Here is a 26,353-nt window from a genome sequence, read left to right as displayed (position 1 = left end):
ACAATATTAATGAGATGTAGCAGACAATAATGCCAAGAAAAGTATAGGGGAAGTTATGAGACCGAATTGTAATGCAAATGTGAAGAAAGAAAAGTGGGTGAAAAGATAACTTGTCGTGAGCAGGAACCGAACCTGCGACCTTGGGATAACGCGTTCGATGCTCTACCACTGAGCTACTATGGCGGCTATCCTCCCAGCCACTTTATTTGGTATATAAGTGAATTTAAACGTGGGAGTGTCAGTCAGCGCCATCCGTAGCCATGGCGGCGAGTGTGGCACACTCTTCAAAAGCCTGTGTGGCGTCCCGTAGCACGTGATCTTATTACGGGCTGGCAGCTGACCAATAATCCCTCGTACACAACCTAAGGCACTAAGTCTGCCAGTACGAGACCCTCGTTAATGAATAGGGGAAAGAAGTGTATACTTAAGGGCTCGTCTTTTTGTGTTTTGGCACAATAATAATGAGACGTAACAGACAATAATGCCAAGAAAAGTATAGGTGAAGTTATAAGACATAATTGCAATGCAAATGCGAAGACAGAAAAGTGGGTGAAAAGATAACTTGCCGTGGGCAGGAACCGAACCTGGGACCTTCGATGCTCGATATATATATATGTGTGTGTGTGTGTGTTTGCGGCCACACACTGACCTAATATGTCATGGACGGCACTGTTTACTTTTGAGAATGAGCATGCTTCTGAGAAGTTCGTGCTCTAAAGGCACACGTACAAAGTGAACGATAACAGTATTTTAAGTACCACTTTCCCCTGCTGTTCAAGTCTCGCAATAAATAAAAGAGTATTTATTTCAGCAAGGCAAAATAAGCAAGTTATTAGTAAACTTGAGTACTATTCTTCAGCACGGTATCAGGCCTGCACTTTAGTTCTGTAGGTTCCACAGTGCTATCAAGATAAATCATCTCAAAGTATAGTAGTTCACCATTTTACACACAATCACACACACAAGGTCCCACTCTTCTTGTTGGGACATTGAAACTTCACATAAATAAGCTAGCAGATGAAACTGTCACATAAATGGCCACAGAAAAATCAAGAGATCACCTGCAGCTAGAGCTTACCTCATCTTCAACCTTCGGCTTGTGGACAACTCCCGTCTTTAGAACTTTTCCACCCCTTCTTTTACCCACCTAAAGGAAGTAAGTACTAGGACATTAGATACATGAGAATCAAGATCTAAACCAAATACCATTTTGCCACAGTATAAGTGAACAGCGTTTCATTTTTTCCTACACGGCTCAGCCCAAAGTTATGGCTGCGGATTGCATGCACATAAAAAAAGGAAAGAGCAATGTCTCGAATTTCAGTGATGCTGTTTGGCCTCACTCTGTAGAATGTTTTTAAAGATGTAGTCCAGCAGGCCGGGTTTACCATCACATACTCCTAACCTGTTATTGTTAGGAGACGGTGTTATTTTTAGGAGTTTGGTGCAATTATGACAGTGTTGCGCAAGCTTATCCAAGCAACTGTAAGATTCGAAGCTAGAGCTACTGACAAAAAAAAACTAGCTTTTGTTTATCAATTTCTTATGGTTTGCTGAACTCGTTTGCCTCTTTCCCTATTTACTTCGCATTTAATTATTTTCTTCTTTGATTGAACGAAGGTTCACATTTTCTTTTATAACCGAGTTTTGTCGCCAATTTTCGGGGTTATGAGCCAGTTTCCACAAGGCTACAATAAAAAAAAAGAAGTGAACATCGTTAATCTGCACAACGGCATAATCATACCTCCACGGAACTGGCGGCGCACGTTCCGCGTTATGAACATTGAGAAGAATGAACGTCTCATGTTTCAAATGTCGGTTTTGCACAGACTCTCTGTTGTTAAAGCTATACTGATTCATGTGGCATTACATCCCGACACCATGGTATGATTATGAGAGATTCCGTAGTAGAGGGCTCTGCAAATTTTTGACCGCCCGAGGTAATTCACCGCGCACCTAAATCTAAGCAGGCGAGTGTAGAGCATTTTCACTTCCACCGAAAATGAGACTTCCGGGTAAGAAGGCGCTCTTGAATTATCGACAAGAAAACAACATATGTCTTGAACAACGTGTGCATCCGCAGTTTTTCGCTCCGTTAAAGATACTACACAACCTAGCATCGGACGAATTGATGCAGCCATTCATGTCTTTCTGACGACGGTGAGAAAACGCACTCTGTGATGAGTGCACCATCTTACGAATGGGAGAGCCCGTTTCTTGGCTGTAGCGGCTGCGTCCGCTTCGGTGGGTTCGCTTTTCTCGCTGCTCGCCGAAGTGGTGTCGGCGCTGTCGGACCGCGGGACAGCGAACTGCGGCGCTTCCTGCGAAGCGGCTTGCAGCTTACAGGCTTCCTGCATTTGCTTGAATCTCTCGAGAAAGCCACCGTCGTTAGCGAACGCATTAAGTGAGTTGGAGTTAGAACCGGTGTCACTCTGCCCTTCCGAACTGCTGCTACTGCCGTTACTGTCTTCATCGTCCGCTGCTCGCTCAACTCGCTCACTACGCCGATCGCGCGCGGGCTGACGCTTGTCCGCCATTTTTCCGAACCTGTGCTTGGTTGTGATTAGAGTGTACTAGAACAGGGGAGTGCCCGGATCTAATTCTGAAAAGTGAAGCCCAAACAGGAATAACCCGGTGGTGGCGCTGCGATCGGTAACCTGCAATGTGTCGTTTTTTTTAAGAGGTGCGCACGGCTCCGTAAAAGTGGTCCAAAAAAAATGTTCACTTTCCGCTCAAAAGACCCAGGTTTCAATGACAGCTTTGGATTGAAAGTTTTTTTATTCATAGTTTTACTTGTACAAAATATTGGTTTGCTTTTTTTTTAAACCTAGCTTCAATTTCTACGCGCTGTTACACAAACTCACGCGATATAGGGAGTAAAAAAGAAATTTGGCAGCAAGCGTACTGGATAGCCGCTGGTCAAATCCCAGTACGCTCGCTGTCAAATTTCTTCTTCTTAACTTCATATTTCGCGTGACTTTTTGTAACATGTAGCACCACATTAATGGATGGATGGATCACTGGGGCCATTCAAAAACTCTCTAAGGCCATAAAGTGAACGCAAAAAGACGCGCACACGACAAGGCCAGCCCGGCCAAAAATTCATCCCCTAGTACAGGGGGGAGATGCGCGCATTGAGTTCCATTTTGAAACCCCGTTTCATAACTGCTTTTTTTTTTTTTTTTGTGCGCTAGGCTGTGTTCTCGGGCTGTGGTCGCATTGGAAAACTCGACTGTACCACAAAACACCTACCACAGAGAACCTACTGTACGGTCTGCACTGGCGTTTCCCGACGCTGCTTATGCGTCATACACTAATATCTCCTGACGATAGTCATGTCATGCAAACTAGCCCAAATTGCCACACTGCTCGTACACCTAAGACAGTTGGATAGATGGATGGATCGATAAAGCTGTACCCTTCAGATCGGGCGGCGGCTAACGCCACCTAGCCGCAATACTTAATGAACTAACAATTACATTTATTTTTTTTTTCTTTTAAATAGTGAGGCTGAGGATTCGTACATTACAGTGAAGGGTTTAATTTTCACTCGTGCCTTGACTTTAGCCACCAATCAGATGACCTCCTTCTAGTTAAGTCTACCCGCTTAAAGTCTATTTTTGCCCTCCCTGTCCCTAAACCGCAGTGCTTTGAAAAACTCTGCGCCATCATCCTGAACTATAGGGTGAAGCCCTTTACAGAACATTATCAAGTGTTCCGCAGTTTCTTCTTTCTCTCCACACGCACTGCATACTGTGTCTACCGTTTCGTATTTGGCCCGATATGTCTTGATTCGCAATACTCCCATCCTGGCCTCAAACAGTAGAGAACTACCCCGAGTATTATCATAGATCCTTTCCTTGGCAATTTCCTGCTTAAAAGTTCGATAGATCTCTAGTGCGGACTTCTTAATCATGCCAGTTCTCCACATGTCAGTCTCCGTTTCCTTCACTTTCTTCTTAACCGATAGTTCTCTTTGGTTTGGCCACCTGCTGTTTTTCTAAGTATTTACCAGTCATTTTCTTGGTTCGCTTCCTCCATTTTGTATCGACATTCTTCATGTACGTGTAGCTGAAAACCTTCCTAGCCCAACGCTCTTCCCCCATTTCTCTCAATCGTTTCTCAAATTTTATCTTGCTGCTAGCTTCCCTGCCCTCAAATGATGTCCATCCCATATCACCTTGAACTCCCTGATTTGGTGTATTCCCGTGAGCTCCTAAAGCAAGCCTACCTATCCCACGTTGCTTAATTTCTGATCTTGCTTGAACTTCTGATCTCATGCACAAGACCGCATTGCCGAACGTCAGCCCTTTCTATATTCCTGTCACAACATCATACCTATTGTAATTTCACAGTGCCCTATTTTTCATCACTGCTGCATTCCTGTTACCTTTAGTCGTCACGTATATTTCGTGTTTCCTTAGGTACTCTGTCCCATTACTTATCTATACGCCCAGATATTTGTATTTATCTGTTATCTCTAGCGTGACCTCCTATATTCTAAGCTCACTACTTTCGTTGGTTGGTTGGTTGCGAAACTTTATTGAGGTCCTGCAAGGCGCGCGTCAGCGCGCAGCGGGCGACTCCCACGTCATCATTAAAAATATTGACTGTTGATTTTTCCTTACTGAATCTAAAATCTAACCTATCTCCCGTCATTACCGCAGATGTCCATAAATCTCTGCAAATCTTCCTTGTTGTCGGCCATTAACACTATATCATCTGCGTACATTTATGCTGGTAGTGCCTGATCAATGAGTTTTCCTTGTTTGACTAAAGAGAGGTTGAAGCCAAGTCCACTTCCCTCTAATTTGGCCTCTAATCCTTCTAGGTACATCATGAATAACAAGGGAGACAGAGGACACCCCTGCCTAAGCCCTCGTTTTACCTCTGTGGGCTTGGATAGCTGTTTTTCCCATTTTATAACTACCTTGTTACTTTTATATATCCTTTAAAAGATCAGTGACTCCATCTTCCACACCTAGTGTGTCAGGTGTTCCCCACAAGTCCTCTTGAACCACGCCATCGTACGCTCCCTTGATATCCAAAAATGCTAGCCGCAGGGGCCTGTGTTCATTTTCTGCTATTTCGATGCACTGCGTCAGTGAGAACAGATTGTCTTCCAACCTCCTGTGTTTCCGAGACCCATACTGCAGTTCCCCCAGCACCCCCTCATCCTCTATCCATGCCTGCAGTCTTTCCTTTATAATCTGCATCACCAGCCTGTAGACCACTGATGTCACTGTTATAGGACGGTAGTTGTGTATGTCATCTTTGTACCCCTTTCCTTTATAGATCATGCTCATACTGCTAAGTTTCCATCCATCAGGGACTTCACCATCGATTATTGTTCTGCTCACTGCCTCTCTCAAAATCTGTTTAAACTTCGGACCCAATGTCTTTATCAGCATAATTGGAATGCAATCTGGGCCTGTTGATGTACTACTTGGAACCCTCTTCTCAGCCCTTTCCCACTCTCGTTGTGAAAATGAAGCCATTGTGCCACTTGATCCATCCCTGTCTATTGTGGTGCATAAGGCACTTCTTTGTTGAAATTTTTCTGTCACCTTTGTTCTTATATATTCAATAGCTTCGTCCCCTTCTAGCCTAGATATTGAGCTGTAGTTATAAACCTCTGCTCTAAGTTTGTTTCATTTCTCAGGGAGTTTAGATGGTTCCAAAATTTCGCAGCTGCCTTTCTTTCCTTTTTATGTACTTCTGCCAGCCACTGAGCAACCTTTCTTCTAATCTTTTGATTGATCAGGAGGGATGCTTCCCTTCTAGAGCTTAGAAAGATTTCCCATTTTCTTTCAACATCATCTGTCGGTTCACCCCATTGCTTAGCATGTCTGTGGTCCCTAGAGGCTTCCTGACGTTTTGCTATGGCTCTCTTAACTACCTCATCCCACGAGCTCTTGGGCTTGTGTCTTCTTTTCCGGGTTGATTGTCACGTGCTTTAGCAAGCTCTATCCCAAACAGTCTAATTAGATTTGTGTATGTCCACACAGTTTTATTATCCTCAGTGATTACTTTCTCAATTTGTTTAGTAGCAATTTCTATTTGCCTTTCTGAATGAAAATTTTCCTGTAGCTGCTCATCTTGTCTCCTTCCCACTTTCGCTGCTCTTCCAAAACTTCGCTTGATACGTTTCTGATCACTACCCAGACTTCTGGAGCCACCTTCATCTATGTGCATTCCCCTGAGCTTATCATACATACTATGTGACATCTGTGCGTAATCTATCGTCGACCGCAGCCTTCCTACCTCCCATGTTATTTGCCCTTCACACTTCTCGGTACTATTGTAAATGATCAGATGATGCCTTTTACACATATCCAAGATCATTTTGCCTGTTGAGTCAGTATACCCATCTATATCCTTTATGTGCACATTCATATCTCCTAGCATAATTATCTCGCACTCTCCTCCTAACTCCTGAATGTCAATTGATATACACTCTACCATTGCCTGGTTTTCCTCTCTGGCCTTTGCTCCCGTCCACAAGTACACGAAACCAAGGAGTGCCATTTGCCCTGCCACTTTCCCTTTTAGCCAAATATGTTCCTTGCATCCCTGCTTGACTCTTTGCCAATCCATGCTCTTATGTATAAATGCACCAATTCCACTCCCCTTTTTGCTGCCTTCTGTTCTATTGCAATATTCCCATACGTAGTCCTGATTGCAGGGTGGTTGCTCCAGGTCCCGAAGATGTGTCTTCACAACCCCATATACCATCAGCTCCTCCTGCCTCAACTGCTCCTCTATCTCTTCCCACTTTAACCTATTCCTGCCACCCTGTATGTTAATATAGCCTACGTCTGACTTAGCTCAGTCCTTGTGGTTACGTCGATTTCTTCATTCACGGACTTCGTGTGGCTTGAATATTTGTGCCCCTTTAGGTCCGTCTTTGGCTACACTGTTGGCGTCAGGGCTCTGGGTCCCCCTAAAAGAGCTATGGCTTGGTGAACCATTCTGTTACCGACCCTCCTGCCTGTCGCACCACTGTAGTGAATGCCATCCTGTGCAAAGGGGCGAGCGCCGGGCTCGTACATGTCCTGGTTAACTTCCATTACGCTGTATCCAAGTTGCCGGCTCAAACCCCTGATCACACAATTGGCCTCCACTTCCCTCCTTACAATCCCATGAGGCTGCCCCCAGACCTCTGGGACTGTGCATATGGTCACAACCACACTCCCAGAGGCTTCTCGGAGCTTACGCATCCCATCCTCTAACTTTCTCTGAAGGTTCTGATCCTTGCCCTTCAACACATCATTGAGCCCAGCATGAATAATGACTAGATTTTCGCCCTCCATGCTGTTTTCTACAACCTCCTGAGCTTTGGCCAGTGCATCCACCATGCTCTTTCCTGACTGCGCCTCCACCCTGGCTCTCCCATCTTCCTTCGCTGTCTTGAAGACGCCATCCCTAACCCTGGCCACGTTTGAGTCCCCCACCACTAGAACCCTTCTACGCTCCAATCCCTGGCTTCCTGTTTGTGATGGCGCCCCTGTTTGCTTCACCTGTTTCTCTATCTGCCGTCTGTCCTGTGTTTCTGCCCTGCTAGAAGACTGCTGCGCCACCGAGTTGTATGTTCTCGGAGCCTATGTGCTGTGGCCAGACACTGCGGCCCCCTGACTTCCCTTCTCGCCTGTATCTTCCCGCCTGTCGCCTTCTCCGCTACCCACGCCTTCCGTTTCACACTGCTCAGGGCCGTGGCAAAGCGCCATTAGCTCCTTTACCCGCTGCTCTAGCTCGGTCCGCCCTTCCCGTTCTTTTCGAAGGTCGCCCTTCATTTGCTCTAATAGGCGGGCAGTAGCCTCCTGCCGCTCACGCGACACTCTGAGCTGTTTTTGGAATTCTATCCTCTGCTCCCGTTCCACCCTAAGCTCCCCCTGAAGCCCCTTGATGCTAGCCTCCATGCGCTGCACGGCTGCCTTCAGTGCCTCGCACAGGCTGCACACAAAGCTCGCCTTCTGTGCATCGGCCAAACTCGTGAATGCTGTCTCATCTAAGTAGCACCAGCGATTGCATTCTTCGCACTGCACCAACTCACTCTCGCTCGTGGTTTTCCTAGCCTCCTTAGCCATCGCCCGCCCGACCATCGGACCGAGTGCCCGACAAGCCTACGTTCAACCCTAATCCCGCTATCCAGCCGCCTCCGTTAACTCTCGTACCTCCACAACTGTTTGAAGCTGCCGCCTACACTGCACACATACGTGTTCAATTTCGCTAGTAGCCTCTCACTAGGTCCCCTTTGTGTTCAGTTCTAGCTCTTCAACAATGAACCGGGCGCCCCGACCTTCTTCAAAACAGCATCATAGCCCGTTCACGTGGTCGACGTCACTACAACGTTGCCCGTGTCCCACACCTACAATGCTCGCAACACTAATTATTGATCAGGAGAGAAAAAAATAATAATGGTGTTCACAAACACAAAGAAATGAAAAGAAATTTATCTCTCGTTGCGCGCTGCTTCTGCACAAATCAATCTTGCACAACCTTGCACGACCTTGAATCCGCCGAACAGGTGGAGCGCGCGAAAACACGTCCGCACAGCTCGGAAGTAAAGCGAGAAGTGAATACTACCCATCGCAGCGCCACAAGCGGAATGACCTTGTTTGGGCTTCACTTTCGGAGATTGGTCCGGGCACTCACCTGTTCTAGTATAGTGACTGGAATAGGAAAGTGCGATTAGCGGCAAGTGGCGCCTACAGAGCGCACTGAAGCCTCCGGGGATTCGTTCGCAGGATTTCAAGCTGGACGGTTGTGCCCTCGCGATCTCCGACTTCAGCGTACTCCCGCCGACTGGTTCGTCCTTCACGGTCTCCTGAAGCCGTGCAGCTCTCGCATTGTGGCGCCCCGCCCTTGGACTGCTTCGACCAAATCCCCACTTTCCTATCTCCTTCTTTTTTCTCTCACTTGGCTGTCTTCTTCTCCGTCTATTTTCCTTCTATTCTTTTTATCCCTCCTTCCCCCCACCCCTATAAGGCACTGCGCCGTGTCGCCTGAAGGCAGACAGAAATTAGGTGCCTTTTTCCTCTTCAATGTAACCACTACCACCACTGAAGCCTCCGAGGAGGAGCCGCGTGGGGACGTGCGCAATCGTTTATCGTTTATCCCGGAAAAGAAGACACAAACCCAAGATTTCGTAGGATGAGGAAGTTGAAAGAGCCATAGCAAAACGTCAGGAAGCCTCTAAGGAACACAGACATGCCAAGCAGCGGGGTGAACTAACAGATGATGTTGAAAGAAAGTGGGACATCTTTTTAAGCAGTAAAAGGGAAGCATCCCTTCTTTTGAAGGATATATAGGCATCTTTTGAAGGCTATATAAAAGTAACAAGGTAGTTATAAAGTGGGAAAAATAGCTATCCAAGCCCACCGAGGTAAAACGGGGGCTTAGGCAGAAGTGTCCTCTGTCTCCCTTGTTATTCATGATGTACATAGAAGGATTAGAGGCCAAATTAGAGGGAAGTGGACTGGACTTTAACCTCTCTTGAACAGGAACTACCAGCATTGATGTACACAGATGATATAGTGCTAATGGCCGACAACAAGGAAGATTGCAGAGATTGATGGACATCTGCGGTAATGAGGGGGATAGGTTAAATTTCAGATTCAGTAAGGAAAAATCAGCAGTCATGATTTTTAATGATAATGAAGGTAGTGAGCTTAGGATACAGGAGGTCACGCTAGAAATGACAGATAAATACAAATATCTGGGCGTGTGGATAAACAATGGGACCGAGTACCTAAGGAAACACGAAATATACCTAATGACTAAAGGTAACAGGAATGCAGCAGTGATAAAAAATAGAGCACTGTAGAATAACAATAGGTATGATGTTGTGAAAGGAATATGGAAAGGGGTCATGGTTCCTGGGCTGACGTTCGGCAATGCGGTCTTGTGCATGAGATCAGAAGTTCAAGCAAGATTAGAAATTAAGCAACGTGGAATAGGTAGGCTTCCTTTAGGAGCTCACGGGAATACACCAAATCAGGGAGTACAAGGTGGTATGGACATCATTAGAGGACAGGGAAGCTAGCAGCAAGATAAAATATGAGAACCGATTGAGAGAAATAGGGGAGGAGCGTTGGGCTAGGGAGGTTTTCAGCTCAAAAATGTTGATACAAAATGGAAGAAGCGAACCAGAAAATTGATGGGTAAATACTTAGAAAACAGCAGGCGGCCAAACCAAAAAGAACTATCGGTTAAGAAGAAGGTGAAGGAAACGGAGGCCGACATGTGGAGAACTGGCATGATTTAGAAGTTCGCACTAGAGATCTATCGAACTTTTAAGCAGGAAATTGCCAAGGAAAGGATCTATGATAATACTCGGGGTAGTTCTCTACTGTTTGAGGCCAGGACGGGAGTATTGCAAACCAAGACATATCGGGCCAAATACGAAGGGGTAGACACAGTATGCAGTGCGTCTGGAGAGGAAGAAGAAACTGCGGAACACTTGATAATGTTTTGTAAAGGGCTTCACCCTATAGTTCAGGATGATGGCGCAGAGTTTTTCAAAGCACTGCTGTTTAGGGACAGGGAGGGCAAAAATAGACTTTAAGCGGGTAGACTTAACTAGAAGAAGGTTATCTGATTAGTGGCTAAATAAGTCAAGGCACGAGTGAAAATTAAACCCTTCAGTGCAAAGTACCAGTCCTCAATTTCACTATTGAAAGGAAAAAAAAAGATAAATCTAGTTGTTGGTTCACTAAGTATTACGGCTAAGTGGCGTTAGCCGCCGCCCGATCTAAAGGGCACAGCCACATCCATCCATCCATCCAACGTTGTTTGCTTGTTTCCGACAGTTTCATCGGACGCGTTCGTCCGTTTTTTTCAATTGCGGGGACACTCCAACACCAATGCTTCTGTATGCACTTTCATGGCACGAAAACAGTCACTGCTTCGTCCCGAGGTTCACTACAGGCTACAAGTCAGTTAAAAAGAAGCATGCGTTGTTCGGCGTTCCGAAGGACGAAGCTCTGTTAGCGCATCGGCGGAGAGCGATCCCACTTGCTGACAAGCTGCTTCAAGAAAACTCGGCTGAGTGCGAGCTGCACTTCGGCGAGAGGTACGTCTCCAGGCACTTCGAGCACACTGTGATTGCCGAAATTGTGCGCATTGAAAGGGGTAGACCCATGGGCGTGCTTGCCGTTCGGGGGGGGGGGGGGGGAGGAGGTTTAGGTTCATTGCAGGGCGCCTCCTTCCCAATAAATCAGTGTAAAAGGCAGATTTTACGCCCCCCTTTTAGATGACTAAAAGAGTGCCCCGCTGCCTAGTCAATGTATAGAACAGATTTGGCACCCCCCTTCCAGGTGGCCAGCCCCCTTCGCCCTCCTCGTGCGGATGCCTATTGGTAGGCCTTTCGGAGAAGCTCTTCGCATCTGTAAACGCCTTTGAAATCACTTTTTCAAAGTGGTTTAGGTGCAACGAGCTTCGCAGTGACAGCTTGGAAGAGCTTGTTTCCTTCCTTCTTGAAAAAAAAAAAAAAAGATTTCACACTTGGCAGCTCACAACATGGTCCGAGCCCAACCAATCATCTAAACAAGTTTTTTCTGCTCACCCATTTGCGTTTTCACACAAAGGTACTCCACAAGGAGCGAGCATCCTCCAGTGAAAAAAGGAAGTATCTGAAGCTCAGGCGCACCACCTAGGCTTGAAGCCCAATGTTCTGTGGGGCGCTTGTGAACTATAAAACTTTTTTCTTGGGGATAAAAAAGGACGTGCGACAAATGATTAAGAATGCATTGTTGTAAACAGATGGTGAGTCACTACTCTTAAATGTGTTGTATGGCCTGTGGGCAGAAAATAAAAGGTTTTCATCTAGATACCGCTCGTGATTCTCGTCTCTGAGTATGGCGCTTTGAATGATGGGGCTTTATTTACAGATTATTGCTTGAGAAAATGATGGTTCGCCGTGGAAAGTGTTGCAAGCAATGACTCACAACTGAGTTAATCGTTCCACTCTTCTACCACTTCACATCGATAAAATGTTTCAGTGCCGTCACGCGCTCGTTTTCGGCATCCTGTCAACTTGACGATATTTCAGTTCAGTCGTGCACCCGCATAGGCATCCATTTCCCAGAACCTAATTTAACAAATTTTCTCGGTCGCCATTTGAGGCCATGCACGAGCAAAAAAATACATTTTAAATGTTTCATATTGCCCACACGTGTGGTTGATTGCCATCTCTGCGCAGCGCATCGCCGCCTTGGGTGAAGTGCAAACGTGTGCCAGCGCCATCTGGCGGTTTCTTTCCAAAGCGTTACGCGCCAGCCGGCACGTTCATCAAACTTTCCTATACATAATGTTCATGTGATGTCACTTCCGCCATTGTCGCCTTCTTCCGCCATGCCGGGGTACCTCCCTGGGTACCTACAGAAGTTCGCGTGCTGCAGTGCGGTTTGTTGGGGGCTCATCTGTTGCTGTGTACGATGTTGAAAGGGAAGCATTGTGGTTTTTTTGTTGTCGTACTTTAATGAGCTCAACAGACCACGAAGGCCTTTTTAGTTCACTCGATACAAGACCAGAAAGTCATGATGTGCGACACGTATACCAGTCACCGCGTACACTGGCTGCCCGCCACGCCCTAGGAGGGCCCCTTATCTCGCTTTCACTACAAATTGCGTGGTCCAAGAACAAGTGAAAGCCCAAAGACTCTCAAGCCGCAATTTTAAGAGTGGATGAGCGAAGCGCAGCAGCTCCTATCGAAAACGAGTTGTGCAGAGCTAGGCTAGTTTACAAGAGATACAGATGAATCACGAATGTCGGCACATTACCTTGATTTACGAGTTCTGCTGTGGATGTGATGCTGAAAAACGATTGCAGATTTATTTACACAATCTCACGAAACTGAAATGAAAAATTTAGCTGAAGTCACCGAAGTGCTACCCTTGAAACACGAGCTACCAGCAATAATTGTGTAGCTGAGGACATTTGCTATTGCAATACCAATAATATTAATATAATTGTTAAGGCGTTTATTAGCCGGCAACGAGCGAGAATATGCAATGGCGACAGTCACAGCAAAGCACGGACTCTCAGCGCGAGCGGCGTCCTTGTTGGGTAGCCCCACTAGAAGGTACGCAAGAGTTCGACCCATTTCATAGTTCGGAGGCTTCGCTACAATTACCCCGGGGTCGAAGAGGGAGCCGCCTGGCGACCTAACAGCTTGTTATTATTAGCGGGTCATAATAAGCCTTCAGGCGCTCCACGTTGACGATGTCTCGCCCACGGCGGCGCATGTCCGAAGATTGTTCAACGGGTTCGATGAGATAGTTGACGGGTGAGGTGCGCTCGATGACACGGTAGGGGCCTTCGTATTTGGGACGTAGTTTGGAAGAGGGGCCAGCGGCAGAGGTTGGGGTCGAGAGCCATACAAGCGCACCAGGAAGGAACATGGGCTCAGAAGTGGTGGAGCCATCACGGATACTCTTCTGCCGCTCTTGATCTTGCGTCGTAAAAGTCTTGGCAAGCTCGCGGCACTCTTCAGCAAGCCTGGCTGTCTCGGAAATAGGTGTACACTCAGATGGATCCGGCGTGTACGGGAGTATCGTGTCCATGGTGTGCGACGGGTGCCTTCCGTACAGCAAGTAGAAAGGTGAAAAACCAGTCGTGCTCTGAGGGGCGGTGTTGTAGGCGTAGGTGACGAAGGGCAGTATATTATCCCAATTAGTGTGGTTGGCAGCGACGTACATAGAAAGCATGTCGCCGAGGGTGCGGTTAAAGCGTTCGGTGAGGCCATTCGTCTGTGGGTGGTAAGCAGTAGTTTTGCGGTGGACAGAATGGCACTCCGTCAGAATGGCTTCGACGACTTCCGACAAGAAGACACGGCCTCGATCGCTGAGAAGCTCTTGGGGTGGTCCGTGGCGCAGTATAAATCGATGCAGCAGGAAGGACGCAACATCGCGCGCAGCAGCCGCAGGGAGAGCGGCGGTTTCGGCGTATCGCGTTAAATGGTCAACGGCAACGATGGCCCAGCGGTTACCAGCTGACGTCAGAGGAAGTGGTCCATACAAATCGATACCTACGCGCCCAAAGGGACGGTCAGGGCAAGGTAACGGTTGTAGACTGGCGTGCGACATGTGGGCTGACGGTTTACGGCGTTGGCAAGTGAGGCAAGAGCGAACGAACTGCTGCACATAGCGGTACATCCCGCGCCAGAAGTAGCGTTGTCGAATGCGATGGTAGGTTTTGAATACCCCAGAGTGCGCGCATTGCGGATCAGAATGGAATGATTCACATATCTCTGACCGCAGACTGCGGGGTATCACGAGTAACCACTGCCGGCCGTCGGCGTCGTAATTGCGTCGGTGTAGGAGGCCGTCACGAATGGCGAAATGGCGAGCTTGACGACGCAATGCACGCGTGGATGGCGTTGCGGATGGGTCAGAGAGCATGTCGATGAGCGGGCCAATCCAATTATCCTTTCGCTGTTCGGTAGCGATGATGTCAACATCAATGGCAGAAACTGCAGCCGAGGATACTGAGCAGAGCACATCACCTTCAGGCAGAGGGGAGCGCGAGAGGGCGTCGGCGTCAGCATGCTGGCGTCCGTTGCGGTACAGCACGCGGATATCGTAGTCTTGTAAGCGAAGAGCCCAACGGGCGAGACGGCCTGAGGGATCCTTCAATGATGAAAGCCAGCATAGTGCATGATGGTCGGTGACGACATCGAATGGGCGACCATACAAATAAGGTCGAAACTTTGTAAGAGCCCAGACGATCGCCAGGCACTCTTTCTCCGTGACGGTGTAGTTTTTCTCGGCTCTCGTGAGCGTACGGCTTGCATATGCTACGACATATTCAGGGAATCCGGGTTTTCGCTGCGCCAGGACAGCGCCGAGGCCTACTCCGCTGGCGTCCGTGTGCACCTCCGTTGGGGCTGTAGGGTCGTAGTGGCGTAGAATGGGAGGCGACGTCAACAAATGGCGGAGCTTCGCGAACGCGTCGTCGCACTCGGATGACCACGAATTGAAGGGCCCGTTGCTTCCAAGGAGCTTCGTCAGCGGTGATATGATCGTGGCGAAATTTCGTATGAAGCGTCGGAAGTATGAGCACAGGCCCACGAAACTACGCAGTTCTTTGACAGATGCAGGTTTGGGGAATTCGGCCACGGCCTGAAGCTTGGCAGGATCAGGAAGAATGCCGTCTTTGGACACGACGTACCCCAGTATGGTGAGTTGCCGTGCTGCAAAGCGGCACTTTTTCAGATTTAGTTGTAAGCCGGCATCGCTCACACGTGCGAAAACTTCTTTCAGACGTTGGAGATGCGTGGAGAAATCCGGAGCAAAGACAATGACATCGTCGAGGTAACACAAGCACGTGTACCATTTCAAGTTGCGCAGAATGGTGTCCATCATGCGCTCAAAGGTCGCAGGTGCATTACATAGACCAAACGGCATGACGTTAAACTCGTACAAGCCGTCTGGCGTGACGAAGGCGGTCTTTGGTCGAGCGTCGTCAGCCATGGGTACTTGCCAGTACCCCGAGCGCAGATCGAGAGAAGAAAAAAAATCGGCTCCATGAAGGCTGTCAATCGCGTCATCGATGCGTGGCAGTGGATAAACATCCTTGCGAGTGATCTTATTGAGCCGTCTGTAGTCTACACAGAACCGCACAGAACCGTCTTTCTTCGCAACAAGAACAACAGGAGACGCCCATGGACTGTCGGAGGGCCGAATAACGTCGCGTCGGAGCATATCGTCAACCTGATCATTAATTACTCGACGTTCAGCAGGCGACACGCGATATGGACGTTGCCGTAAAGGTGGATGGTCACCAGTGTCGATGCGATGCGTAACAACGGACGTGCGACCGAGAGAACTTCGCCCGACATCGAAAGAAGAACGATATTCTTGTAACAGGTCCAGAAGTTGGGAACGCTGTACGGCCGTAAGGTTGTCAGCGATGGAGGGGCCAAATACATCAGCAGACGACGAATCAGAAGTGGAAACAGCATTGATGGTACACGACCTGGGAGCGCGCGTGTCATCGGGTACGTCCAGGACTTGTGCGTCGTCGACTGGTTCCACTCTGCCGAGACATTCCCCTCGAAGCAAGGTAACAGCGTACGGGAACGGGTTGGTTACAAAAATAGCAGTGTTGCCCTGGTTGACCTGCACGGTCGCGAAAGGTACTAGCAACCCTTTCCTGCTGCAAGCGCGGTCAGATGGCGAAACAAGTCCAATGGTGTCGGAGAGACCAGCGCAGTAGACAGACACAGCCGTCGTCGAGTTTGGAGGCACTGTTGTATCGTCTCTCGTTAGAATCTTGCTCAGTGTCGGGGGACTGTCTTCTGGCGTCAAATGCGAGAAGGGTGAGAGCTCAATTTCGGCAACGGCACAATGGATGACGGCGTCATGGCGGGAGAGAAAGTCCCATCCCAGGATGACGTCATGAGAGCATGCCTGAATGACGATGAACTGGGCGACATACAGAACGTCCTGGATGACAACGCGAGCTGTGCACCCTGCTGTAGGATGAATCCGGTGCAAACTCGCAGTACGAAGGGATAACCCAGAAAGTGGCGTCGTCACTTTTCGAAGTAAGCGGCAGAGTTTTTCGTCCATAACTGATACGGCAGCTCCAGTGTCAATAAGAGCCGATGCACAAACACCGTCCACAAGCACGTCAATGACATTCGAGGGGCTGCTCTGAGGGCTTTCACATTGCGATAGCGTCGCAGTCCTTGCCTCAGGGACTGCGACGACTAGTTTTCCCGCTCATGAGATGCCGCACTTGGCCGCATGGGAGACAGGGAACGGCGTCGTGGAGACGGTGATCTTCGAGACGGACCTGGGCGAGATCGAGGGGGCATAGACGGCGGTTCTTCGCGATAAGGACGGCTGAGTTGGCCAGCAACAGGTGAAGAAATTGGAGCCGGCTGTACGCGATGGCAATAACGGGCCACGTGACCGGCGTAACCGCAGGCAAAGCAGATGGGCCGGTTGTCGGGTGTGCGCCATCTGTTCACCGGGGTAGGTCTCACCCATGTCGCAAGGGCTGATGGACGGAACGGTGGCTGCATGGTGGACTGAAGCTGATGCTGAGGGGTTACGTCACCATACGTAGCGGGCATACCCGCTGCAACGGACGGAGGTCGTGCAGCAGCTTCAGCGTAGGTCAGAGGGGCGGGTGCTTGAACGACTTGGGGTGGCCTGGCGACCACTTGCGCGTAACTCAGGGACGCAGGAGCCGGAGGCTGTTGGGGGTGGTAAGCAGGCATTACCTCCGCTATTTCCTGCTCAATCGCTCGGCGGATGGGAGGGAGAAGGGTAGTTGCCGATTGTTGAACAGCAGGTTGGTGGGAAAAGGGCAGGAGGGAGAACTGACGCGCGATTTCCTCACGGATAAAGGACTTCAGTTCTGCCATCAACGCCACTTGGTCACAACTGGCCTCCAAGCCAGCAAGCGTTGCAGCTCGTGGTGGGGAGCGTCGGGTCATCGAACGCTGCCGGCGGAGCTCCTCGTAGCTCTGGCACAGTGTGATGACCTCAGCCACCGTGCCGGGGTTTTTGGCGAGCAGCATCGTGAAGGCATCATCGTCGATGCCTTTCATGATGTTTCGGATCTTGTCAGACTCGGACATGGTGTGGTTGGATTTGTTGCATAGGTCCAGGACATCTTCAATATAGCTGGTGAATGACTCACCAGCCTCCTGAGCACGTTCACGCAAGCGCTGCTCGGCTTGCAGCTTGCGAACAGCAGGGCGGCCGAAGACGTTGACGATTGCGGTCTTGAAATCGGACCAGGTGGCAAAATCGGACGCGTGGTTGTTGTACCACAAACTGGCGACACCGGCAAGGTAAAACACCAAGTTTGTCAGCTTGCCGTCCTCGTCCCATTTGTTGGGGACGCTCACGCGGTCGTAAATGGCGAGCCAGTCCTCCACGTCAGTGCCATCAGCGCCAGTGAAGATGGGTGGATCGCGGATTCTGGGGACACCGGGACAAGGGGGTGGCATTGGAGGAGGCGTTTGCTGAGAAGCGTCTTGGTACATAGTAGATGGCAGGGTACGTGATCGTAGCTCCAAAGGCATAGACAGGGATCGCAGCACTCTCCACCAAATTGTTAAGGCGTTTATTAGCCGGCAACGAGCGAGAATATGCAATGGCGACAGTCACAGCAAAGCACGGACTCTCAGCGCGAGCGGCGTCCTTGTTGGGTAGCCCCACTAGAAGGTACGCAAGAGTTCGACCCATTTCATAGTTCGGAGGCTTCGCTACATAATAATAATAATAATAATAATAATAATAATAATAATAATAATAATAATAATAATAATAATAATAATAACAAAAGACATAAGTAGCCTGGCAAGCTTCTCCTGGTGGCAGTTCTAGCCTAGGCAAACCAGATGGCCTTCAAGCCGAGCCGAAATAGTAACGTAGACAAACATGCACAAATTCACAAACGCGAGTAAAGTTGTGGTTCAAAATTCAGATATGTCGTGTGACATGTAGAAACAACAGACATGAAAATAGTGGATGTACGAACATGGAAACTAAGGAATGCTTTAGTCAATGTAAACAAGTTCCCGAGCAGAAATTTCCTTAGTCTTGCCAGTGCCACAGGCTGCCACAATTGTGACAACCAGTAAATCGGTCAAACTGGGGATTTCAAGAAACGAGTTAAACGACACAAATATGACGCCACGAAACGAATCGGGCCCTCGACTTCCCTTACTGAAGAAGTGGAATCTGCAGATTCGTGTGTTCTGGACAAAGAAAAAAACCTGCCTCTTCCCACAGGGGGGGGGGGGGGGAATAAATGCGTCATAAAGTGGATGAGCTATCGCGTGAATATTAAGCAATTGGGAGTGCTTAATTGTTATTTCGTCTTTAATATTCGTATTTATTAAATGTGTGATGGCAAACTGTTGGGTTGTGCCCCACTACTGGTTGAAGGTACTGAATTCAAAAGTCACGATCCAGTACCTACGTATTCGGGGTGGTCAGTGAACGGTTGTGCAGCGTGAGCAGTCCGTTTTTACTTGCAGACACTGCCTGCATGAGCCTTGTGAGGCGAAAGAATTGGGGGAGCGACAATTGGCACGAGACGCGAGCATGCGCAGTTGGGGTGTATACACCATCGCCAACGCCGGATTTGCGAGTAGGTGCGACTATAAAATGCTCCACATTTAAAAGAACCTTGCATCATGCCTGCACCTCGAATCCAGATGCAGACATACACTGAAAAGGAGTGATAGGATGCTTCTGACAATGTACTTTTGCTGCTTACGTCACGTATTTAGACGTACTTAAGTACGCTGTGCCTTTCTTATGGTTTTATTATGAACAAGGCTCATTTCCTTACCGGGTACTGAAACGTCATTAAACTTTGTGTTCTATAGGTCGGTGTATCCTTTCGCATTGACACTAAGAAGCAAGAGTTATGCACTGTCTTTTTTTTCACACGTCTTCTAGCAACAATAGCTCATTGTAGTTACAGATGAGAGAGAGACTTTTTAGACTTTTTAAGCTTTGATCAATGGTAATGCTTATTTCTGTGACGGTCGAACAGAACTGCTGTCAGTTTCCATGACCTGGCCAGGTTTTTCGGAAATTCCATGACTTTTCCAGAAAGGTCTAAATTCCCTGACTTTTCCAGGTTTTCCATGTTGGTAAACACCCTGCTTACATTGCCAAATGTATCCACTGAACATGGTAAAATTCACGGGGCGAATGGGTGACCATAAGTGATCAAAACGTGCCTGTAACCACCCAGTGGTCATCGCAGAACGGGTGATGTTCAGTCTAGACATAGTCTAGACGCATGGCGACCGCCTACACCCTCCTCCCTGCATCCTGGCGGCTCGGCGAGAGGATTCTTTAAACAATGTTATAATGAAACACAGCGCTGGTTCCATGAAAAGAAAAAAAAGCAATTCTTTTAATCGAGTGTAACCAGTGCAGAGCGTGGCACTCTTCTGACTTCGCTTGTTGATTGGGCTGTCATTTTTTTTCTTCGCCAGTGTCCTTTCTACTATACAGCCTGCCAACTTCGAAGTACAGTAAGTTTCCAGCATATCACGATCTCATGCAGAGGCATCACAATTATAAGCCTTCTAATATGGGCGACGCAAATCTGCAGCAAAAAAAAAAAGTCAATTTGAGAATATATATACACCCAAGCATTGACTTCACCTCTCATACACCTTGGCCCAGCATTCCCAAATGAGCGCAAAGTTATATAAAAGTGCGAAATCATTTTTTTCTCGGCACATGCAGGCTTCACCAACAGTGCAGCAGCCTTTTCGACCACATGAAGGAGCGCCGTGGTGCGGAGAAAAGAGCGGGCCACAGCCACATCTGGAAACACGCTCTCTCCGTGTGATTGGGACGACCATAGAGAAATCTGCCGCGCGCCCACCATCTCGGAGAAATCACCCCCACCATTCTTATGCACAACGGTGCGTTTTTGGGGAAACTGAATAGAGTTGAAGCAGGGGGTGTGCTACTCCAGTTGCGCAAATGCGCAACTGCACTCATTTTCCTGTGAGGCCACAAAAGCAGCGCCACTTTCCATGCTCTACTTTTTTACCTGTTAAGCCACATAAAAACAAACGAAAATGAACAATATCGTACATATTCAAAATTTAGGGCCTTATTTCAGTGCACTTTTAATAAAGACAGCAAGTTGTTAGAACTTCATATTTGTGGTTCATAACTCTTGCGCTAAGGGTCACGACATACCAGTTTTCCTTACTTTTGAACGCAATTTAGATCAAAATATCAATCCCAGTCAGATCGCGAAAAGCATGCTGTCACCTGTCGCCATAATTCATGCTATTTTCCTTTCCACTGGAATCTGACCAACCTTTCACAAGTTGGCAGCAGCAGGGAATGAAACATATGCAATTGTAGTGGTAAGAAAAAGAAGAAGACAAATAGATTTATTTACGTAATTCTTGCAGGTTTATACCCTAAAAACAAAAGTAGCAACCCATGAAATACACCATTAGTGGAGGGCTTAGAAAATATGCACAACTTGGGGTTCTTTAACGTGCACTGAAAAATTCAATTCGTGCACTAGATCTTAGAATCCAATAAGATTTAATATTAGCAAATTAATACAAACAAAACGAAACATGACAGACAAGCATATATGTCAACCAGAGAGCGAAAAAAGGTGCCTAATCCTCCTATATAAGAATCTGTGCGACACAAAAGTTAAACGTGTCTTTACAGAGATAGCTGAGCATTTATTTTGGATCGATTCAGCAACAGCAACACATTACAAAGTGACGTTAAGAATGGCAAGCAGCTCGAAACTTGCAGCGCACACCTCAAGCAGAAAGTACGCACAAAATTAGCATACACAGACGAGCACAGACTAACTGTCATAGCTCAACACTTAAAGCACGCTGTACAAACAAAAAGACGTACAAAATGAGCACACAAGTATACACAGGACAAGCGTGAACAACTTTCACAATTCTTCCTGCGTTGTGTGTCAGCAGCGCTCCTTTCGTAAATGCGGCCGCAGCAGCGTGCGAAGTGACCTTTGTCCTCTCCTGAATTACAAGTCTCTCTCATATAAGCACGTGCACAGGAGAGGCCACGCTCCGTGGAGGTGATGCTTCGTGGAGGCGACGGCCTTTAGAGCTCGCCCAACACGAGTCTGTCGCGCCATCGCGCTACTGAACCAAAACCCGCAAAAATTTCGAAGTTCTGAGGAATTCCAAACTGTGTATGATGTCTATAAATGGCTTGCCATTAGCGATCCAGACAATGTACGTTTTGTGGCACAGTGGGTAGTGCCAAACCATGAGAAACGAAATGTTGCTGGTTAGATCCCGCGCAACAAACAGATATTTGCTTCCAGGTTTTCTTTTTGTAGTACCTTAGTATATATTTTTCAACGTCACATTTGCGACGGAAGTAAGTCAGAGAAGCCGTGGTGGATCCCGGCATAAAACAATGTAAGTGTGAAAAAAAAAAGCATACCTGATTGCAGCAACGGTCATGATGTGCCATGAAGCAGACGCCGACTGAAATAAAGCAGGCTGACAAGATAACTCTTGGTGCCATACTGCACCCATGACAACTAGATTTCGCAGCAGGAGAGAAGCTGGCACTAAATGGTGGCCGGAAGAGCAACAGCATTCCGGATGGTTTCTACCTCTACAAAGGAAACCCCCTAACAGCTAGTATATAAACACTAAGCAGGCTACTTGCCTGCCTAGTGTTCGCTACACCTGAAGCTAATACATGCACTTCCATCATGGGGAAAACCCCCAACACTCGCAAGCCTCATTAGTGGGTTTACTTGCCATTTTGATGGCAATGTTGAAGCTTGCAGTAATGATAATCCTTGTGGTGGTCCCCAATAAGTTGCTGGTGACGAAACTCCTTGACCATGGGCACCTCGTCAGCACTTGCTAGTCCCGGCAGTGGTAACAGTTTTTAGAGCTGCAACGACATTATAGGTAGTGGTTATTGACGTATGAAAAATGCAATGTTTGCAAAGTGTGTTGTAGTGGGAGCTTCATTTACTGCCCTTCAGAAAAATTTTCAGGGGATAAAACATTTATGTGCTACGCAAATTGACACAAGCAGTAGCCAAATACCACCAAATGTTTAATTGTGAAAGAGTGGGTGTGCCAACACTGAGAGACTTTGAGTGCAGGCTCAATGTTTAAGAATGAGTTCTTCCCAACTCATGAATAATATTTAATGCATAACTGGCTAGTACACGGGAAAATTTTTCATCTTAGTGAACTCGGTGCAAAAAACATATTGTAACGAACGAATAAAGCATCGGTAACTAAAACAACTTTTAGGGCGAACTTGTGCCCACCAACTAAATATACAAACGTTGTCCTAAAATTTCTGGTCCGAACTTCGCCGACTTCTTGTGTTTTACCGTGTGCTGCTCCTTCAAAGAGCCACCAGTCTTTTTTTTTTTTTCCCCAGCGTGTGGTGGTGTGGTGACACACGCCGTCTATGCAGCGTTGCATGGCGCGTTTTGCTTGTCAGTTGGTGTGGCGGAATTCATAAGAGCAGAAGCTAGGCAGTGTAAAACTTCAGCGCGTGTCGAACGACTTGCGGCAATATAAGTAGTCAATTTTACAACCAGCTAAAGACGTGACGGCGAGTGACCAGGCCGTGCCGTCATCTCAAGCATTTATTTGTACGCGGGCGTAAAAGCGGTTGCGGCTACAGCGTCCAGCCAGGTCTGGAGCTTGTGCGTTCTGACCACCTTGTGGCTCGCGCATCACAAACCCGTGGCTGTCTTCTTTAGCATGGCAGCTGACCAAGACTGGCACAAAGCTACAGTGTCATCACTAAACATTGGGTTATAGGCAAATGTTTATTTTGTATCTTGCGTTTTTGTCGTGCCATTTTTATATATGAGCATAAATTATAGTGATATTGCTTTAGCGCAGCTCAGTTTGAGCATGAAGGAAAGATACTATGCAGTCAAGAAGGGAAAGAACAGACGACAGTCTGTCTTTCCCCTTCTTGACGGACAAACAAAAGCACAGACGCGATGACAGACGCTTCCTCCCACTCATCATTCACTCCGTGAATATGCTAAGATTTTTATAGTGCCTATAAATGTCTATTTTTGATATTCGTGCCTATATTCATTTAAGAGCCTGTAAATGCCTTTTTTTTTTCAGAATCGGTGCTTATATATGAACACTACTTGACCTGGAATTTCACTTTCAAGTACAGTTGGAGACCGGTATTTATTTTGCGTCAGGCGTATTTCATGACCTTGAGCACTTTATTATTTTGCAAGACGCGGCTTTTTAGTGCGATCGCATTTACAAAAGAAGCATGCTGGCCCCGTACGATGAAGTAAGAATTGTGACAGTTGTCCGTGCTTGTCCCGTATATACTTTTGCACTCGTTTTTTGCATCTTTCTAATTGAAAACCCTTCAAGTGCAGAGCTGTGACACTTGGTCCATGCACGTCCTGTGTATGCTAATCACGTAGGTGCTTTCTGCTTGAGCTGTGTGCTGCAAGTTTTGAGCTACTTGCTGTTCTTAACGTGACTTTGCAATTTGTTACTGTGCTGAAACAATGCACAATAAAAGCTCGACTACCTCTGTAAAGACATGCGTCACTTTCATGTTACACCGATTCCTATAGGGGGATGATCCACATTTTTTGTCAGAATCATATGGCCACTCCAACGGTAACTGCAAAGATCGAGTGCTACGTTATCAACGCAGGATGGTGTCACTCTGAGCCAGGATCATACCCAAGAACCTTTTCGGTGAGGGGGGGGGGGGGGCTAACTTTGTGAACTATCAGTCGATATGAAGGCGTGTAAATGCCACCCGGAAAGTTAAAGCATGAAAAAAATTGGAACATCTCCCGCTAAAAGGAACCATGTGCAGAGGCGAAGCAGGGAGCTCTAACACTTACACCGGCGACGACGTTGACGCTGGCACTCATCAAGCAAAAGCCAAGTAAACCGTTCTTGACTGAATTCTGAGTGCTTTTGTCGGACAAAAACCAAGCTGTCTAGCACGCTACAATATACATAGCGGTAATTTATCGGAGCATAATGCAAAAAAAGGAAAGCACAATGCAAGTAGTGTTCGCAGGCTTGTCTGTGCTTATTATAATTGCGTGCAGTATAATAAATTTTAGTTATTGTGACCAGTGAAAAAACTGATATGTGATAACTTTGGCATGACTAGGCATCATTTCTTCCTGTTAAAACTGAAGAACACAAGCATTGCGCATGCTAAACAACCTGCTTATGTGTGAAGCAAATAATCAACGTGTCATATGTGACAAGTATACGCTATTGGTCAATTTATTCCATCTGTGGAAGATGCCACGAACATCGAATAAAAGTTCGAAGAATAAGTTTCCTCCTGAAACCCAGGCAAAATGAATGGTAGCAGTTCTAAACATCACTATTTAGTCATGAGTCCATATTAGATTAGCTTAGATTAGTATTAGATTAGAGCACTCGATGGTGGAAGACTTGCCAGCAATCACCTTAGCGAGAATTGTTAGCGATCAGGAGTCTAGAAATGTAATTTGAGATCAAATTTTGCACTAGTAAACGCAAAATGACGTCATTTTTTACCAGCTATTGAATCACATCCGCTTTTTTTTTTTTGTTCCACCGGAAGTGTTTCTTCCTCACAGGGATGGCACTAATTAAGCTCCATAAGCAGCTAATCAGCTGCCATTTTCTGAACGTATGGGCTTCTACGGAGCCTTCGCTACCAGTAGTATCTACCTTGTGTAAATGCGGTGGGGAGGGATGCCAAAGGAGAAAGAGGGGGAGCGAACGTAGACTAGCAGATGCTGCCTGCATCGGCATTGCCAGAGAAGGGGAGGAGCATAAGAGACAAAAGAGAGGGGGAGGGAACGTGTATATGTGACAAGTATATGCTATTGGTTGATTTATTCCATCTGCTGAAGATGCCACGAACATCGAATAAAAAGGCAGTTATTGAGACCAAAAATAAATTTTTTTCTGCTGACCTCATCACAATTCTTCGTTCAAACCCAAATAAATTCTGGCGTGTAATATCTGCGAAGCCGCAAACTAACCATATAAATCTTCTTGACTCTGATGATGAACTGATAAGCTCCGAGGAAACCGCTGCTGCTCTAAATACCTTTTTCACGTCCGTATTTCACATACCCAATACCTGCCCTGTCGAACCTACACCAGACTTCTCTTCCCAGACCATGCCTGAAATACAAGTAAACCTTGATGGCGTATGCAACCTAATCCACTCTTTTAAAGTATCATCCTCGGCTGGCTGCGACGACATCAATTCTAAAATATTAAAAACCACTATATCACTCTCTAGCAAATTTTTGTACCTTGTATTTAACCAATCTTTAAACACAGGAACCTTGCCAGATGATTGGAAGAAAGCTAAAATAGTCCCCATTTTTAAAGCAGGCCGGCGCGAAATCCCCGCTAACTACTGCCCGATTGGCTTAACTAGTGTCTCATCTAAAATCCTTGAGCATATTATAGCATCAACTCTTATGACCTACCTAGAATCAATCAGTTTTTTCTACCCTTTACAACGTGGCTTTCGAAAGTATCTTTCCTGCGAAACACAGCTGGCTGAATTTACTAATCACATACTATTGCAAATGGATGATCATGTACAAATAGATGCAATTTTTTTAGATTTCTCCAAGGCCTTCGATCGTGTACCCCACAAGCACCTGCTAATCAAATTATCCGCTCTTGGTATCCCCTGTCAGGGGTCGATGCATACGATGACACGACTGATTGAACGACAAACTGATTTATTAATGATTCAAAGAGATTACATAACTGATACCTCGTCAACTGCTTCGCGCTCGCCAACCATCTCTCCCGTCCCCCTTGCGGCCACTCTCTTCA

At 47.1% G+C, this 26,353-nt stretch overlaps 3 protein-coding genes across 6 annotated transcripts in view; 1 reads left to right on the top strand and 2 right to left on the bottom strand.

Moving 5' to 3' along the window:
* Positions 1–1,122, bottom strand: part of LOC119180814 (uncharacterized) — a 317,273-nt gene extending 316,151 nt beyond the window's left edge. Inside the window, exon 1 of one of the 2 annotated variants that reach the window (XM_075874896.1) lies at positions 1,079–1,122. The gene's annotated coding sequence lies outside the window, so the exon portion shown is untranslated. The remainder of the gene's footprint in view (positions 1–1,078) is intronic. The other variant, XM_075874897.1, reaches the window with a different exon arrangement.
* LOC119181108 (excitatory amino acid transporter 5-like) overlaps positions 1–26,353 on the bottom strand; it is a 135,533-nt gene that overhangs the window by 9,792 nt on the left and 99,388 nt on the right. For all 3 annotated transcript variants that reach the window (XR_012886433.1, XR_012886432.1, XR_012886434.1), the window contains one exon: positions 21,954–22,418. The gene's annotated coding sequence lies outside the window, so the exon portion shown is untranslated. The remainder of the gene's footprint in view (positions 1–21,953; positions 22,419–26,353) is intronic.
* Positions 8,901–20,772, top strand: LOC142774534 (uncharacterized). Its single transcript, XM_075874913.1, has 2 exons — positions 8,901–11,074; positions 20,235–20,772. Exons 1-2 carry the CDS (start codon positions 10,866–10,868, stop codon positions 20,338–20,340), a joined length of 315 nt encoding a protein of 104 aa, XP_075731028.1. The 5' UTR covers positions 8,901–10,865; the 3' UTR covers positions 20,341–20,772.

Source organism: Rhipicephalus microplus, chromosome 10, assembly GCF_043290135.1.
Source record: "Rhipicephalus microplus isolate Deutch F79 chromosome 10, USDA_Rmic, whole genome shotgun sequence".
Classification (NCBI taxonomy): domain Eukaryota; kingdom Metazoa; phylum Arthropoda; class Arachnida; order Ixodida; family Ixodidae; genus Rhipicephalus; species Rhipicephalus microplus.
This window is presented reverse-complemented; position numbering and strand designations above follow the sequence as displayed.